General features: G+C 43.9%; 2 protein-coding genes across 2 annotated transcripts in view; both read right to left on the bottom strand.

Moving 5' to 3' along the window:
- Nucleotides 1-16,323, bottom strand: part of LOC135921729 (protein HID1) — a 47,443-nt gene that overhangs the window by 19,436 nt on the left and 11,684 nt on the right. The window contains exons 5-13 of the mRNA XM_065456030.1: nt 13,138-13,191; nt 10,779-10,947; nt 9,889-9,943; nt 7,942-8,143; nt 6,928-7,137; nt 4,517-4,607; nt 3,642-3,793; nt 2,558-2,636; nt 1,290-1,351 (exon numbers count right to left, since the gene is read on the bottom strand). Coding sequence (XP_065312102.1) covers nt 1,290-1,351; nt 2,558-2,636; nt 3,642-3,793; nt 4,517-4,607; nt 6,928-7,137; nt 7,942-8,143; nt 9,889-9,943; nt 10,779-10,947; nt 13,138-13,191 — 1,074 coding nt within the window. The remainder of the gene's footprint in view (nt 1-1,289; nt 1,352-2,557; nt 2,637-3,641; nt 3,794-4,516; nt 4,608-6,927; nt 7,138-7,941; nt 8,144-9,888; nt 9,944-10,778; nt 10,948-13,137; nt 13,192-16,323) is intronic.
- LOC139048817 (tigger transposable element-derived protein 6-like) lies at nt 14,000-15,911 on the bottom strand. Its single transcript, XM_070523592.1, has one exon. The coding sequence runs from the start codon at nt 15,685-15,687 to the stop codon at nt 14,029-14,031; it is 1,659 nt and encodes a 552-aa protein (XP_070379693.1). The 5' UTR covers nt 15,688-15,911; the 3' UTR covers nt 14,000-14,028.

Here is a 16,323-nt window from a genome sequence, read left to right as displayed (position 1 = left end):
AGTCCAGCGTGTTGCTGTAGACCTGTGTGTGCGTTTGATTTATGAAGCATAGAATAATGTGCAAGTTTCTAATAATATAGCAACTGCGATTTTAAGGAATAATTATGCTGTACTTAATAACAGCGGACTTACGTACAGTAATCTCATAAAATACACCTGAAGTGCCATGATTTCACAGCCAGGCCTTACCACTTACTTCTTTTGGCAACTTTCTTTGTCAATTTAAAATTATAATTCCTACTTAAATCGTGAACAGCGTGCTGGATTCTATCACTATGAATCATGGCCATTCCATTTCCATCAACATCTCACAACATATTCTGGCCAGTTGTGAGTCCCTTTAAGATAAGCTGTACTAGTGAATTATGCTTCTACAATAGCAAAACAGCCACTTTTATAAAGAAGTTGCTTGACAAGCCAGAAAACACGCACCAACTAAAGACGGGCAGTAACATCACTTTAAAATTCTTGCAGAAGCACAAGGTGACACCATGAATTTTGACAGCATCTATTCGGGTCTACTAGTTTATTGCCCTTCAGTATACAAGGACCACATTGCACTCTGATGGAGTCAAGGACTCAACACAATGAGTCACGAGAACCTTCCGGGCTCCAAAATGCTACAAATACGAGGAAGTACCATATTTACTTTCGTAAGACCTCCCCTTATTTATTTATGCAGGACCCCTTTCCCTTACTTTTAAGGTAAAAAAATGTGAAAGAGAAAGGAAGCTTTGAACACATGACAGTCAGCATCAGTACGTGCTGTTGCTGAAAACTTTAAAGTTGCTGGAATATCTGACAGCATGGACAGCACCGAGGACGACCACTTTTGGTAGTGTACAAATTAGAAAGTGAGCTCCGGTGACGACTACCGCGACATTGAGTACGGGAGCAGGTCAACATTCACCTTAACCCTCTGAGTGCCTTCTGCTCTGGGACCTCCCTCTGTAAATTTATCGATGTATTTTATCTATTCGTGACATAAACACCGATTGATTGATCGATTGAGTGAGTGCTAGCTGGTCGTCATGGAAAGTGAGTGAGAAAAAAGACACTGTTTTGTTCAAAGCTCGAGCAAAGAAAAAGATTACCTCTTTTTCAGATGTTTCCTGAAGTTCTACAATATAGTGAATGGATAGGTGTTTTGGTCTTTCCAATCTTTGGTCTGTTATACATGCTCAGTTCCGTTAAATAATGGGGGTCATATAAGGCTTTTCTTTTGATACCTATAAATTGTTTAAAAGTGAACATTTTATCCCAATCCCGTGTCCCCAGCGACCACTTACTTCAAGCAGATGCAGCAGCTTGGTGCTGGCAACCATGGACAATGTCTTGAGATACGGTGAAACTGCACAACAGAAAAAAAAACAGCAAGAAAAATTTCAGGCGCAAGGACATGTAGCGCCTATAGCCTCATTGCTTCTTGCGTGGTCTATAGTTCTTTTTTTCTTTTTTGATGTTTCGTTGTTAAGACGAACCTTTACCTCAGTAGCTCTTCTCTAAATACATAGGAGCGTAGAAATAATTTAGCTTGGGATCTACAGTACCAAATTGAAAGAGGCTTATTGCACTTAAGAGAACAGTTAAAATAACTGACTGTAGGGGTCAAGCTTTTTAGCTGTCGGGCAAGGCCTGACTGTCCCAACGTGGGAGCGGCCCGCAGCGCGCTGAGTCGCGTACCTCGGGACCTTATTACAGTTTTGCATCCATGCATCCATCCATCCCTCAATAAATACATGTTGTCATCATCATTCAACTACCAATTTTAGCAACAGTTGTTGGAAATCATAACCTCAAGAAAACTGAAGCATCAAGCTCACAACTCTAACAAGGAAATTTTTAAAAAAATACCGCAATTCTGTAAACTGCCCCCACCAAGACACTTAACGTGGAAAAACATTGAGGTTGCTATGCATTGCTCTGAAATCTACCCCTAATCTGTGAGTAGGAGTTCTGCAAATCACTTGTAAAATTGTAACAGTTTCACTATACATACATCTAGATAAATATATCATATTTGTCTGCTTTAGATGCTCTAAAAGATGTAGTTTACCTGAAACACCCATTTTTGATCCACAGTTATGGGATTGCTAAATTCATGCTTCAATTTTTTCACTTGCTAACCTTTCATAATTATTTCTAAAAGCTCTCAAACCCTAAATCGAAATTGTACTTCCTGTAGTCAGTAGAATTTTGGTTTCTATCTTAAATGCAGTAAATTTCCTTTAATTTAGTACAGCAGTTGTCTAATGGGGAACGTTCCTGCATATTACACGTACAGTTCAACCTCAACAAAACAAACATGCATATAACAATTTACCGCATATAACGAAGTAAAGCTAAAATTTTTCTCAACGATATCAGTGTGTAATGAATATATGCTTATAACAAATTTTGGATATAAAAAAGTATTTTTGTGTCAGATGCGACCTCCTTTTAAAGAGATTCGACCGTATCTGAATAGGGGAATTGGAGTTAGCCGAGAACTAATAAGATGCTTCCTCTTGATCTGGTGCTTACACCCGTTTGAACTAAATCTACGAACGGCCCTTACCATTTACAATGATTGTGAGAAGGCAGTCAAACAGAGGTTGCAGCCGCTGGTGACCAGTGGTGATTATCTTGTGGAACACCTGCAAGCAAGAACCGTGGTGACCACTCCATGCACACAGCCAGCTGGGAAAGTTTACGGACTGCTGGACCCGAAAGAAAGCTGAATATCGTCGAAACCTTGGAACACAACCTGGTATTTGCACGTCCAGCCTGGACGAGTGCATGCAAACAACGTGGCACTGCAAGGTTTTACTGTAGACGCTTACAAGCAGCTCAGATATTCACCGTTTCCTCAGATTCTGCGGTTTGTAAACTTTTGCGGTTGACTGTATGCAACACGTGCAGGTATGGAGGTTTGAACAATCGTGAGAGCGACTGGTATTGTGATATTTTGCCTGCATCTTAAATGTGTGAATAACTCCATCAAATGCATGACACAATCAATAAATTGACGTCATGTTTGTGAGTTGGTAACTAAACTAGCTTCTTCAGAAGCACATCAACAATTTCTTGTAATAAACACGTTACTGCACTTTTTTATTAATGATATCGTGGTGACAAGGGACACAAGGAACACAAAAAATAATGCCCAGCCTGGTGACAATGGCCAGTGTGAGATCGTCACTGTCACAATAATTTAAGTCCATTGCAGGGTGAAGGCCTCTGCCAGTGATCTCCAATACCCCTGTCTTGCGCTATCTGACCCCGTCGCACGCCTGAGTATTTCCAAGTGTCATCACACCACCTAATTCTCTGCCGTACCCTACTGCACTTCCCTTCCTTTGGCACCTATTCTGTACCTCTAATAGACCACCGGCTATCTGCTCAATGCATAACGTGACCTGCCTAGAGCCCCCTTTCTTTTCCTCTTAATGTCAACTGGAATTTTGGCTAAATCCATTTGCTCTTTAATCCACACTATCGTCTTCATGGCTCTTGACACGTCACTTGTTTGTTTTCTTCTCAATAGGCACAGTTGGGAGCCTTGGGAGTATAGCGGCTTGAAATTTCTGCAAAGTGAAAATCTGCAATCCTTGTGGAGCCTAATGTCAGAAAGAAAGATGAAAAAAGGCCGAGATGCGTACGATGATGAGCAGGTCGGCGTGGGTGCCCGTGAAAATAGGAATGTCCATGGGGACACTGGCACAGTACGGCTTATTGAGCCGCACGCCAAAGTTGCGCTCTCCGCTCAGCAGCAGCAGGATGAACACACCAATGTGTACCAGGCCAACACGGGCTGCATAGAGGCGAGGGGAGCAGGTATCAATTACAGTTAAAGCTTGATATAACGAAATTCAATATTACAAAATCTTCATTTCAATGAAGTCTTTTACTTCTCCTAACTTCTTGTCCATAGGGCATCGTGTATTTTATCCTGTATATAACAAACTGTGTTTATTCATAACACAGAAATGGCAAAATAATAGTAGAACAAACCACCTACTGCAATGTTCCCATGCCGCATTATTGGCTATGACAACAAATTTTTGGCTACTGGGCATCTGCACCGAAAAGAAAAGGAAACCCAAATTCCAGTAAAAGAATAACAACGCCAGCTGCTTCGCCACTCCCAAATTTGTGCCACGCCCTGCACTGCACACCCTAGTCACCCTTCCCCAGTCCCCCTTCCACTCCTCCGATGTCAGCAAGAGGGTGGAAAGGAGACGGGAGAGGAGTGTGACAAAGGCATGGTGGGGGGCGCACTGCATAAAAAAAGGGTGTGGTAAAGCTGCTGGGGATACATTTGTTATATCAAGCAAAAACAGTCAGAATCAACCTTCTTTCTCAGCAACACATTTTACTGCAGGTCTACAAAACTCTGGCTTTACTTAAAATTCAACAACAAAGCTGCATTAGTGATGCGAGTTGCCATTTTACGTGCATTTCAAGACCTTTCGCCTGTGTGAAACAAAGGGCTTTGACGAAGGCCCAGTTTAGTGTAAAACCAAATGCCACTCACATTGGTCAGCACGAGCGTCATTCAGGTGGTACAGCGTGGGCACCAAGATGTCCAGCACTTCCGAGCTCTTCAGCACGTAGAACAGAAACTTCTGTGTAGTTAAAGAATAGAAATAAGTATAGAAATAAATGCAGGAACAAAGCAAAGACAACGATTAGCATGCCGACACGCACTACTGGCCCAAGTAGGTTCACACTCAGGCATTAAAAATGCATGAATGAAGGCAATATGGAGCACTGAATACAGAATATTTACACGAACCAGCACGTTCGTGTACGTCATGCTTTGTTTGGTTTGCGTTGCCTCTCTTTTGCATGCATTTAATGTCCAACTTCCATTTCTCTCAACAGCGGCTCAAGAAAGGTTAGCTGCAATTTCTGAGATCACATTAACACGACGCATACTGTTGCATGTAAGCTTGCGCGAATGTTTGAAAGTTCCAAATATTCTATGGAATATTACGCTGTTTGACATTTGCGTTGGCTCAAATTTCAGTATTAGAAGTTTTTGAAGTATTTTAAACGAACAAATGTACATATTTTTCAGAGTATAAGCCCTGGAAAGAAAAAAAGAAATGCGTGTATAATCTGTAGAAACAAGTGCGTGCAATACCCAAATCTTTGTAAGAACAGTCTGCATTCGCAGATGCATGAATCGCCCACGTTGTATCTTTGGCCAGCGGCTGGGGACTTTGTCTTAAAGGTGGTTTCACAGCAGCGTGGGCTGTACTGCCATGAACCCTCAACTCAGAAATTTGTACATAACCAGTACCCTGATTTTACTGTTAAACTGAAAGAAGATTTGGGTGCATGTTAACAATAAATCTTAAAACATAATCAGCAGCTTTGGTTTCAGTGAGCAAGTCGCATCGTATAGTTCACAGCAATGACAAAGCAAAGATGAATTCGTCTATAGTCACCTAACGATTTGTGCACCTGCTTGATTATTCAAACATATTATTCAAACATATTATTCACAGCAGCGGATGGCTTCTCGAGAGCCATACGGCCTATGTCAATCTATTTGTGTCGAAGTGGCGCTAAGCCATAACTATGGTGACTGGCACCCAGCAACACAGCTCTGGTTAGGTCTAACATCCGAGGCAGGAGTGGCGGTCGACGGCAAACTGTCGAGGGAAGTCTGTCGCTCATCGGTGATCGGGCCCCAGATCATGCGCGCAGGCTAGGCTTAAAACCGCAAAAGCGGCGGACGTGCCCACCAAGTTCATATGCGCGCTTACAGAAGCTCACTTTATGCAACACAACATAAACTGCCAGCATCACGAAGCCAAGGTAGCCCTTCACAGGATTGCGCCGACGCACGATGGTCAAGCGCGAAATGCTCCCGCAGGCTCAAGCGCCATAAATTTCAAGTAGGCTGAAGCACAACAGCGAGCAAGAGCCCGTAAAAAAAAAATTCTGTGCTGCTGTAGTTATAAGAAATGCTGAACCGGCATTTTTGCAGTACTTTGAAAATTAACCGACTCCAGAGGTGAACGTGCTTTCTCTTTTTGCAAGGAACAATTAGTTTTATATTTGTCAACACCTGGAACTTGTGTCAAGGCTTTATGCCAATCCCACAACTATTCAAACTATTTGCTTCGAAATTATTAACTTTGCTTAGAACCTTTTAGGAGGCACATTTTGCACTAACTGACCATTACGTGACTCCTACCTTACTTTTGCATGTATCACCTGTCCCTGGAGGTAACTGCAGCCACAATTACGACCCGGCGAAAAGAAAAGAAAGTTAGGTGCATTACACAAGCAAGTACCTGCATAAGATGACATTAAAGGGCTGATAAAGAGAAAGATTACTTGAGCTGTATTAGTGAATAACCTTTTCACAATAACAAAAATTCCACTCTTTGCACGAGTTAATTCAGCGGGTGTAAATGCATTGCTCTACTTGTCATATGTCAGCTTTACTATTTCTGGAAATGATGGGTTTCTTTTAAATGGCCTTTGTTTCTGTTTACTTTCACGACTTTTTCCCAAGCAAACTGTCTCACATGTGGAAACGTCCCATTACCACATCAAACCTGAGTAGCTGTATTGTATTTATGTTATCACTTACATTGCCTTGTTCTATATTTCTGTATTCCAATAGGACTTTTCAGTTGTCCATTTTTCTAGTATAGTGTACAGTACAGTGACCTGGATATGACGTAAGTGCTGAAGTTTTGTTCGGCGAATATAGCTAATCGTTTTCCTGTTGATACAAAGGCACCAATGCAGGAGCTTGCTGCCTTGTCAAGCTCTTCTTCTGACAGCTTTGTTTTCTACTGGTCTTCTGCATTGCGTAAACACCATGGCACGTCCATTACCATTACTACATTTTAGGTACAAAATGACCTGAGAGTGGCTGACTTTCCCCAGCTGCCTCCACATTCTCCCACAACCTCAGCTTGCCTTGTTGTAGTCGCACATCTTCCAGAAAAACACGAGGAGCTCCTGGTGGCAGGCGATGCGCTTGGCCGAGTGTGGCAGGTAGGTTCGCATCAGCGGGTTGTTCAGGAGCCGCGTGAAGCCCCGCAGCACAAAGGCAAAGTCCTCCTCGCGGTGGATGCGGGACAGGTAGTTGATGAACAGGTTCTCGCACCAGGCCTCGCCTTCTGGACCCTGCGACAGCAGACGTGGACTAATGAACTGTTTGTGCACGCATCACTTGCGAGTGCTAGGAATTAACAACAAAGAAACGTGACAACAGAACCACGCCAACGGGGCACAGAACAAATAGAGAAGCAGCTGAAGGATATTATGTTTATTGAATATTTTAAGTTTATTTTCCATTTTCTGATACTGCCACATACTGCCCATTCGACCCGTCCAGCATTCTGTGCACTAGTTCATGCCAGTTCCATGCATGTGTAGAACAGGCCCAGACTTACTGCCAAAACTGCACTACTTTCTTGGCAGGTACTGGGAATACTGTGAACTTGGTCTACATGATACCCTCTTGTGCCTCGTATTACTGACCAATTTACTTGGCTATATATTGCCATGTAGCAGTGACAGTGCGGAAACCAAGCACTATTAAACAGTGAGTCAAGAATCTAGATTTTTTTATTGGCCAAGCAATAATATAGATACAGTAACTTTTGTTTTCCAGGCACACACAGCTCAGATCTGACGCGCACAAATCCATGACATTCAAAATAATACATGCGAGTTGAGGGATAGTATTCTACTCGTCCTGCTGTCTTTCTCCCGTGTCTGCGCTTTCTTCACTGTCTTTGTATTCGTTATGAATCAGCAGTTAAGTGTGTTGCATTTGTTTGTACCTTTTAGGCATGTCTGCATTCCTCGAGAGAGCTGCTTTAGGAATGCGTGCCAGCCTCTCTATTTCTGCATGCTTCGACAACTACAACCTGTCTTGATTTACAACCCTGCTCGAGCAAAATACAGCCTTTCTATGATACGCACTGCGCCATTGCTGCCGGCGCTGTTCTGCTGCTGGGGCGGCCGGAAGTCGTGGTCCAGGGTGACCACGAGCAGCTGAAGCGCCACTTCAACCAGGGGCTCCCGATGATCAGCAAAAAGCAGGTGGTTGAAGGGCAGGCCATAACCGACAGGATCGTAGCCACACACGATGTTCAGCAGCGATGTGAACAGGGGCAAGGCATGCCTGCAAGCCCATCCAGAGCATTTTCTTTGTTACTAGAAAGCATTATCCCATCCTCGAAGATGTAAAAAAATATTCAATTAAATACAGTTAAACCTCAATATAACGAACTTCAATATAACGAAATTCTCTACATAACGAAGTATTTAGCTTTTCGTAACCTCTTGTCAATAGGACACTATGTATTTAGAACCCCAATTTAACGAAGTGGGTTTGTATGCGATTTCAATACAACGAAATTTCTATATAACGAAGCAAATTGGCAAACTTACCTACTTCGTTATATCGAGGTTTAACTGTACCGTGGTTTTATTTGCCAAAACTATGACCCGATTATGAGGCATGCTGTGTGGGGGTCTCCCGATTCATTCCGAACACCTGGAGTTCTTTAACTCGCACCTGAACCTAAGTACACGAGCGTTTTTGCATTCGACCCCCATCGAAAGTGTGGCCGCCGCAGCCAGAATTGAACCCTCGACCCCAGCAGTGCAACCACTGGTCTACCGCGGTAAGTGTATCCAAGATGTCAAGGTCAGATTATCTCTATCAATATTTGCACTTCATCCTCAATTTTGCAACTAATAAAAAAAACAAAAAGAAAGGCCGAAATATCACCAACACTAGTCAGTAAACCTATGAACAAGCTTACAATGCATGCAAGTACACAGCATATTTTGAAGCAAATGAAACAATCAGTACTGTGGCGTCTTGTTCCCGAGTATGCAGGTTCAGTAAGCTATCTTTGAGAGTAATATCAAGTAACCTCTGAAGTCGGTTCATTGTATCAGATATTTGGCTACATAGACAAACTACGTATACACAAAAACGTCTAAAACATCCATGCATTGTTCAGTTCGTATCGTATTGCGCACATACTCTGCAGGCACCACAACTGAATAACCAAATAGCCAAGACAGAACTACCAAACACAATAGTTTTCCATTCCTCGGTGACCATAGCTCAACCAGTAGGGTACTGCACGTGGAGTTGGCTTAAGAAATTTATGAGGTCCTAGTTTTGAGATAAAGCTCCCTATTTATTCTCAGTTCTTGCCTGCCACCAATAATTAACCTGTGTATGTGATTCAAGCGTTTGATTCAATTATCTTTACATGTACAATACACAGATATTTAATTGCTCGGTAAATGTTGACTCACTACAATATGCACAAAGTGTCACTCTACCACCCTGATTTGCTTCTAGTGAAGTCTCTTGAACCTTGGCATAAAATTGAGCCAAGGTCTAAACTTCACACATTTATCAACAGTCGATCACAATTCATGTCTGAAGAGGTTACAATAGAACAGCAGTGAATTGGTCATCTATGATTAGCCCAGACCATAAATCTGAATGAAGGATACATGCCAAGACTGCTGAAATAAATATTTAAGTTGTTCTAAGGTCCCATGCTCTGTCATCTTTTCTCTAACATGACTTCAAGGAAGGCAAGTTGGCTCGCGTCTGATGGTGATGACCAGCTAATGATTCGAAAGAGATGCTTCAAGCAGACAAGGACAGCAATCCTTGTGCTGGCACTCTTCTCATCTCGTGCCTTTCTGTGTATCGTGAAAGCTGATTGTAACCATTAGATGTGTTACACTGATATATTCTTTTCAGTTCAAATCTCTTCCACTTTAACTGCATTTCAAGTTAATACAGTTTACACATTCCAGTCACAACACGCGTCACTTCTCATTACTACGAGAGATAGCTGGACTTTTCGTGTAAAAAAGAACTTGCATAAGCACCTGTTGTCGGCTGATGTAAAGAAGTGAATCCACTTATTGGGCTGCTGGTGGGCCTCTGCACAGACATGGACGGCATCAAGCAGTTACTGACTGCAGCGTACACAAACACTTACACACAAATTCTGCCTTATAAAAGTTCCACATAAATGTTCCATTCTATACGTTCCACGTAAAGTTTTGCAATCAAAATGTTCCATTAAAAGCTTGAACTATAAAAGTTCCTCATAAAGGTTGTATCTAAATGTTCCACATAAAGCTGAATTCAATTCTGTGGTTTTACATGCCAAAACCACGATTTGATTATGAGGCACGCCGTAGTGGGGGACTCTGGATTTATTCTGACCACCAGAGGATCTTTACCGTGCCTCCAATGCACGGAATATGGGCATCTTTCGCATTTCGCCCCCTCAAAATGTGCTTAGCTCGTGCTTAGCAACGCAACACCATAGCCAAAAAGCCACCGCGGCGGGTCACATAAAGTTCAAAATTAAAAAGTTCTACAAAATGTTTTACAAAAAGTTCGCATTCTAAAAGTTCCACCTAAGGTCTGCATTCAAAAAGTTTCCCATTTTTGTAGCACTAAAAGTAACAGGAAATGTTCACCAAAATGAAAACAAGTGACCTGCAACTCTTGACACTTTTTTCTATTACAGAACTCCTCACTGAAATTCTCACATCAACATTACCATGAGATATGAGCTAACAGCTAAAGAAATAATGCTAACATTGCAACAATAACGAACACAGCATCCTCACTGAAACAGTTCCGTCTTTTTTCTTTTTTCGGAACCTTTTTGCTCCTTGGGGATTTTTACAGAACTTATTAGCAAAAAGGACGATGATAGCGACACCAACAAAACCAGGGCCCAGAAGGTGGCACCATTCCTCACCCTGTGAGGTGAGATACATGGTCTGTGAGAAGCAGGTGAGCAGCAGCTTGAGCAGCTCAAGCCGGTTCTGGTCGTGCTGGGGTACGCAGGGCGGCGAGTGGGCAAAGCCCACCCCAGATGCCCAGATGTACTCGCAGCTGTCCAGGGACCACGGCTCCTCGGGTCGGTCCTGCGACAAACACCGGGTTCATTTGTTCACGCGTGGGTGTTTTCTGTTCACAGCAAGCATTTTCCTGCTAGGCTTCTGCAACAACTTGTTCTCATGGATTGTTGCCTTGGCTTGTTGCTGTGATTACATTGTTGCCATAGTGCCATAGTGCGTGGCCACGCACAAGTGAAGAAAGAAATACGACACTGCAAAATATGCTGCTTAAAATATGCATTAATAAGTTGGTTCTTTCTTTATAGCACTGAAAGACACTTCCAGCTCTAATGAATAATTGTGTGACAAAGGACAAAGCAGCACTTTAAAACTTAAGTAGGGAGCACTGAGGCAGAACAGATGTGTTGGCTTGTATCGCTTTGCTCAATGCACATGTTTGTGTGTGCTTGTATCACAACTGTTTTAAACATGGGATACCCACTGCTGCGTACTGCCAATCATCTCGTGCGATTGGCATGCTGTGCATCGCCTACTGCAGACAGTCCCTATGGTAGGACGCTGGCTGAATGCTCGCGTTTGCAAGAGCCTGTCCGATGAGCCATCTACACGCCCGCGATGCTGCGGCATAGCCAGCGCAGTGTGTGGCTTGTTGAGCCAACGCGGTTACTGCAAGCTGCTTTTGCTTTGGCAGACACTGCGTCCTGGTACCAGCCCCGCTCAACGAGGCAGCAGACTACAGCAGTATGTTTGGGTTATTGCCTATTAAAATCATGCAGTACGCTTCCAACGCGGCTATGCACTAAGCTAAACGCGCTGCCAAGAAGCAATAGGTAGAGACGCCTATTGCCAGAGGGATGGTAGCAATATTTCGCATCCATCTGCACTCGTCAACAGCTGTGCTTGTTGCTGGGGCCGCTGCTGTGCCTCCACACATTTTTGACGCTTACCTGTATAGTTATCACCACACCTGCATTGAAATCATTAGCAGACTGATCTCCGTGTCTTTCGAAAACGTGGAACATCTTTTTTCAGCACATTGTAGTGTCAGCCACACTGTGAGTCAAGCCTCTGAGTGATGAAATGTGATCATGGTTTACATTAACCCCAAGGCATGCGACGAGCCACTATAAACTTAAGCAGTCAGCCGATACCTTGGTCGTTATGAAGACCAAGTTGGAAATTAGTTGCGATTAAGTATGTCTTAACTGTATGTGTATTTTGAGCAGCTATATATTAACGAGATTTTATGTTTGATTGTCGCGTCTTTCTAGTTGACTGCAGTATTAGTTGCACTGTTTACAAGACGAACTCGTACATTAGCTTCTGTTTAAATTACTTTTAGGTCCTGAAAGCTCAAAGATGCTCATTGGTGCAACTTTGAGATCACCTATATTTTGACGATAGCGTTTTAAATATCACTTACAGGAGCAAGCTTCGTGGTAACAGCGGCCATTAAGTTGAAAAAGCTATGACTGCACTAACTATCATTATGAGAATTAGTGCATTGCAGCTCTTAATGAGTAATGAAATGTTAACTTCTATGCAAGTAATTAAAGAAATTACAGAGGTTGTGCAAGGTGGTTTTGTGGTACAAACTCCTGATGCACGGAGCAAACCTATAAAGAGCTATCACTGTAATATACATTGGGCGCATGTAACTGCTTCTTTAGCCATTGCTCAGCAATGACGATGATGCAGCTCTGCTTATTGTGGCAAATCAGTTTTGCAGAAGCCTGCTAAATGGAGGCAGGTTCATGAAAGGGGAAATTTGTCATCCACCCAACTATGATAGCTATGGTCAGCCTTGCAGGCTTCTGAAGAACTGATTTGCCATATCCAGTGCCCCGGAGTTTCGAGATGTTGATTCATTCACCCCCACTCTGCAATCTCCTAGCTTCCTGGTTAGCTCAGATGGTAGAGCAACTGCCCCAGACATGTGTTGGTCTCCGGTTCAATCCCCAAACCAGGATGAATTTTGCTTTAACTGTGATGGTTTCTTTCTGAGAAACCTGCTTGGGTTTCCTTTGTAGCTTTGTGCTATAGCAGGGTGAATGACGAATTTCCCCATTCACAATTTTTCTATTCACAATTCCCCCTTTCAAGCTTCGCTAAGAACAAGATTACAGATTTTGGATATGTCTTCGCAGACCACACTGAGAAACCACAGCAATAGGGAATAGAGGCTCATAGTATTTCCTTCCCCTCTTAATGCTTTTACTTTGATCAGTGTGAATACACCAAAGCTCAGATACTTACAGGGCCAGGCCTCTTTGAACAGGACACCGTGAAGTCCGGACAGAACAGCAGGTCCTGCAAGATAACATAGTTGGGTACATTAGCGCAAGCTGGTGCATGATGAATTTGAAAAAAGGGGGTACCAGCGAAACACAAAGGACGCGCACACAAGGAAAAGGCGTTAGACACGGACAGACGTTGGTCCGTCCAGCATCCGTCCGTGTCTAACGCCTTTTCCTTGTGCGCGCGTCCTTTGTGTTTCGCTGGTACCCCCTTTTTTCATGTTCATTGTTGGGTACTTCACATCAATGCAGGGTCAACAAACATTAGTATGCACATTTGTCTACAGAACTCATGCAGAATGTAGCAGACATGACAACGATAAATACAAATTTGAGGTACTTGAGCTAAGGCAGTGCTCTGCACCCTAATAAGGCAGAAGAAAAAAAAGAAAGAACACAGTCTGCAGAAGGAAGTTTCAAAACATTGTCAGAAAAACCGGACAACAGTAGCTGCCTCGCATGCAATACGTCTCTCAACACACCTGTCATTATGGGTTGGTTTCACACTCTGTAAGGTGTTTCTCTCTTACAGGAAACACCTAACTGGTAATGAGGGAGCTCTAACTTCAATGCTTCTTTAAATTTGAGGGTAAAAGCAGCTGATATGACGCGTTAGACATTCATGCATTAAAAAGCAATGTACAGGCTGTTATGCTGTTTGTCAGTTGTAGTTGACACAATACTTGGCAGATGTTCCCCCTTTTTTTAAGAATGCACCTTATTGTACAGTTGAATCCCGCTATAACGAAATTCACGGTGCACGAAAAAAAATTCGTTCTCGCGGAACTTCGTTATCGCAAAAATTTGACGTGAAACGCAGAAAGAATTGCCCAAGCAGCAGCAAAGGCGTTTAATGCCAAAAATCTGTAAGCTTGGTTTGCTTACGCTTCACGGCGAGCAACGCCGTCACGCGATTTTCGCACTCGGTCAGCAAACCCATTGCAACATCGTCGTCTCGGACAGCAACGAAATTCCTGATGACATCAAAAGCGTCCATCACCTGTACGGCGGTTGCCGCAGCCGGCGCTTCCTGTACGTCGTCGTCTTCTTCATCGGAAGAGTCCTTATCATTCCGGGCAGCTTTTATGATCTGCTCATCACTCACATCTTCGTGAACAACAACACAAGCGTCAGCGCCGATGTATTCGTCGAGCTCGAGATTAGGCGGCACGGTTCCTATTTCTCCCAGCGTTTTCCAGGCGGCCGCGATCCCCGGAGCCGGTGACGCCTCTTCGTCGTCGTCTGTAACGCCTGGTGTTAGGCCAGCAGAGTGTACGGGTCGACCTTCGGCAAATCCGGCGTGCCTGAAACAGTTCACAATTACTGAGCGCCCCAGTGTGCTCCAGGCAGCAGACATAATCTGCAGTGCCACGTACAAGTCCACCTTCGTGTCTCGGCCGGTTTCAGTGTTAAAAAGCAGCCGCTGAATTAACCTCCCGCGGTAAGCGCGCTTCAGGCTAAGAATCACGCCCTGATCGAGAGGCTGTAAGACAGACGTGCAATTGGGAGGGAAAAACCTCAGCTCCGTGTTAGTGAGCTTGACTTCGTCGGAGTGATGCGCTGAACAATTGTCCAAAAGCAAGCAAACTTTACGGCCCTGCCGCTTCATGTCGCGGTCGAATGCCATCATCCACTCGGTGAAAATAGCGCGGGTCATCCATGACTTGTTGTTCGCCTTGTACTGCACAGGTAGGCTACGAGTTCCCTTAAAACAGCGCGGCTTGGCACTTTTGCCTATGACTAACGGCGGACGCTTGTCCGAGCCATCCATGTTTGTGCAAAGCAGCACTGTGATGTGTTTTTTGCTGTGTTTGCCGCCGTGACAGCGCTGCCCCTTGAAGTCGAGCGTCCTAGCCGGCAACATCTCGTAGAATAGCCCGGTCTCGTCGGCGTTGTAAATGTCTGCAGGCGCGAAGTTGCTTAAAATTCCGGCCATGTTACTCGCCTTCCAAGCAGCTGCTCCGTCCACGTCTGCTGACATTGACTCGCCGCACAACACTTTTCCAACGATGTTATGGCGGGCCTTGAAACGGTTTAGCCAGCCAATGCTGGCTTTAAAATCATCAATGCCAAGTAGGCATGCATAGTTCAAGGCTTTCTGCTGGACGATGCTTCCGGACAGGGGGACGTTGCTGGCTCGTGCTTCCACAAACCACGCATGCACTGCTTTGTCCAACTCTTCATGGAGGGGCCGCGTCACCTTTTTGTGCTTCGAGGATGTGCCTGAAGCAAGTGCCATTCTCACGCTGTCCTTATTGCCTAGAATCGTTGACAGCGAACTTGCAGGAATTCCGAAGTCTTCAGCAATTGCCGCTTTCTTCCTTCCGCTTTCTGCTTGGGCGATTATTTGAGCTTTTTGCTCAAGGGAAAGAGTTTTGCGTTTTTTCACTTGCGTTGCCATCGTGTCCTGCGGATGAAAACTCGTCGTTGTCGAAGAGAAAGGCAGCGAGTGAACAACGCGACCACGACACAAAGCCAAAATGGCGGAACTGCAATCACGTGATTTCATGCTTAATGTGGCTTTGGATTTGACTTGGACTTCTCGCCAATAAAACTAGTTTCGGTTTCGATTTTGAACGCGAAAATTTCGTTGAAGCGGAAACGCTCTGCAAAAATGGTTCGTTGTGCAGAGAAATTTAGGCCATTAATTCTTATAGGATACTCGCGGGGAATAAAAAATTATTCGTTGTCGCGGAAATTTCGTTGTGGCGGTATTCGTTGTGGCGGGATTCAACTGTATGCCAGCTGTCCCAACTAAATGTTGGCAAGAATTTTTTTTAAGTAACAGAGGGCTTTACGGTGAACAGCGATCACTGTTTTGATGGGTGTATGTTGTTCACACTAACCATTTCCCCTAAATTTAAACTTTTTTCCATTTCAGTTGGCCCTATAATGGCCCAATTGGAACAAAACTCATTCAATGTTCCAGATGGTGCTATAAGGGGGCCAACTGGAACATAGAATGGCCTTATTATTAGAGTATGTCGTCTCACGAATCACATGCCGCACAATTTTTCGAATCCTTCAACTATGGCACCGATACAGACCTTCTTTCTCTTTTCATCTCTGCTAGCACACTGCAAGCTACATAGTAGTGAATCCAAGAGGGCAAAGACCCGGCCAAAAGACAAGTGTCGCGGTGGCA

This window comes from Dermacentor albipictus, chromosome 8, assembly GCF_038994185.2.
Source record: "Dermacentor albipictus isolate Rhodes 1998 colony chromosome 8, USDA_Dalb.pri_finalv2, whole genome shotgun sequence".
NCBI classification, from domain to species: Eukaryota; Metazoa; Arthropoda; class Arachnida; order Ixodida; family Ixodidae; genus Dermacentor; species Dermacentor albipictus.
The sequence above is the reverse complement of the archived record's forward strand: the minus strand, read 5'-3'. Positions and strand labels throughout refer to the sequence as shown.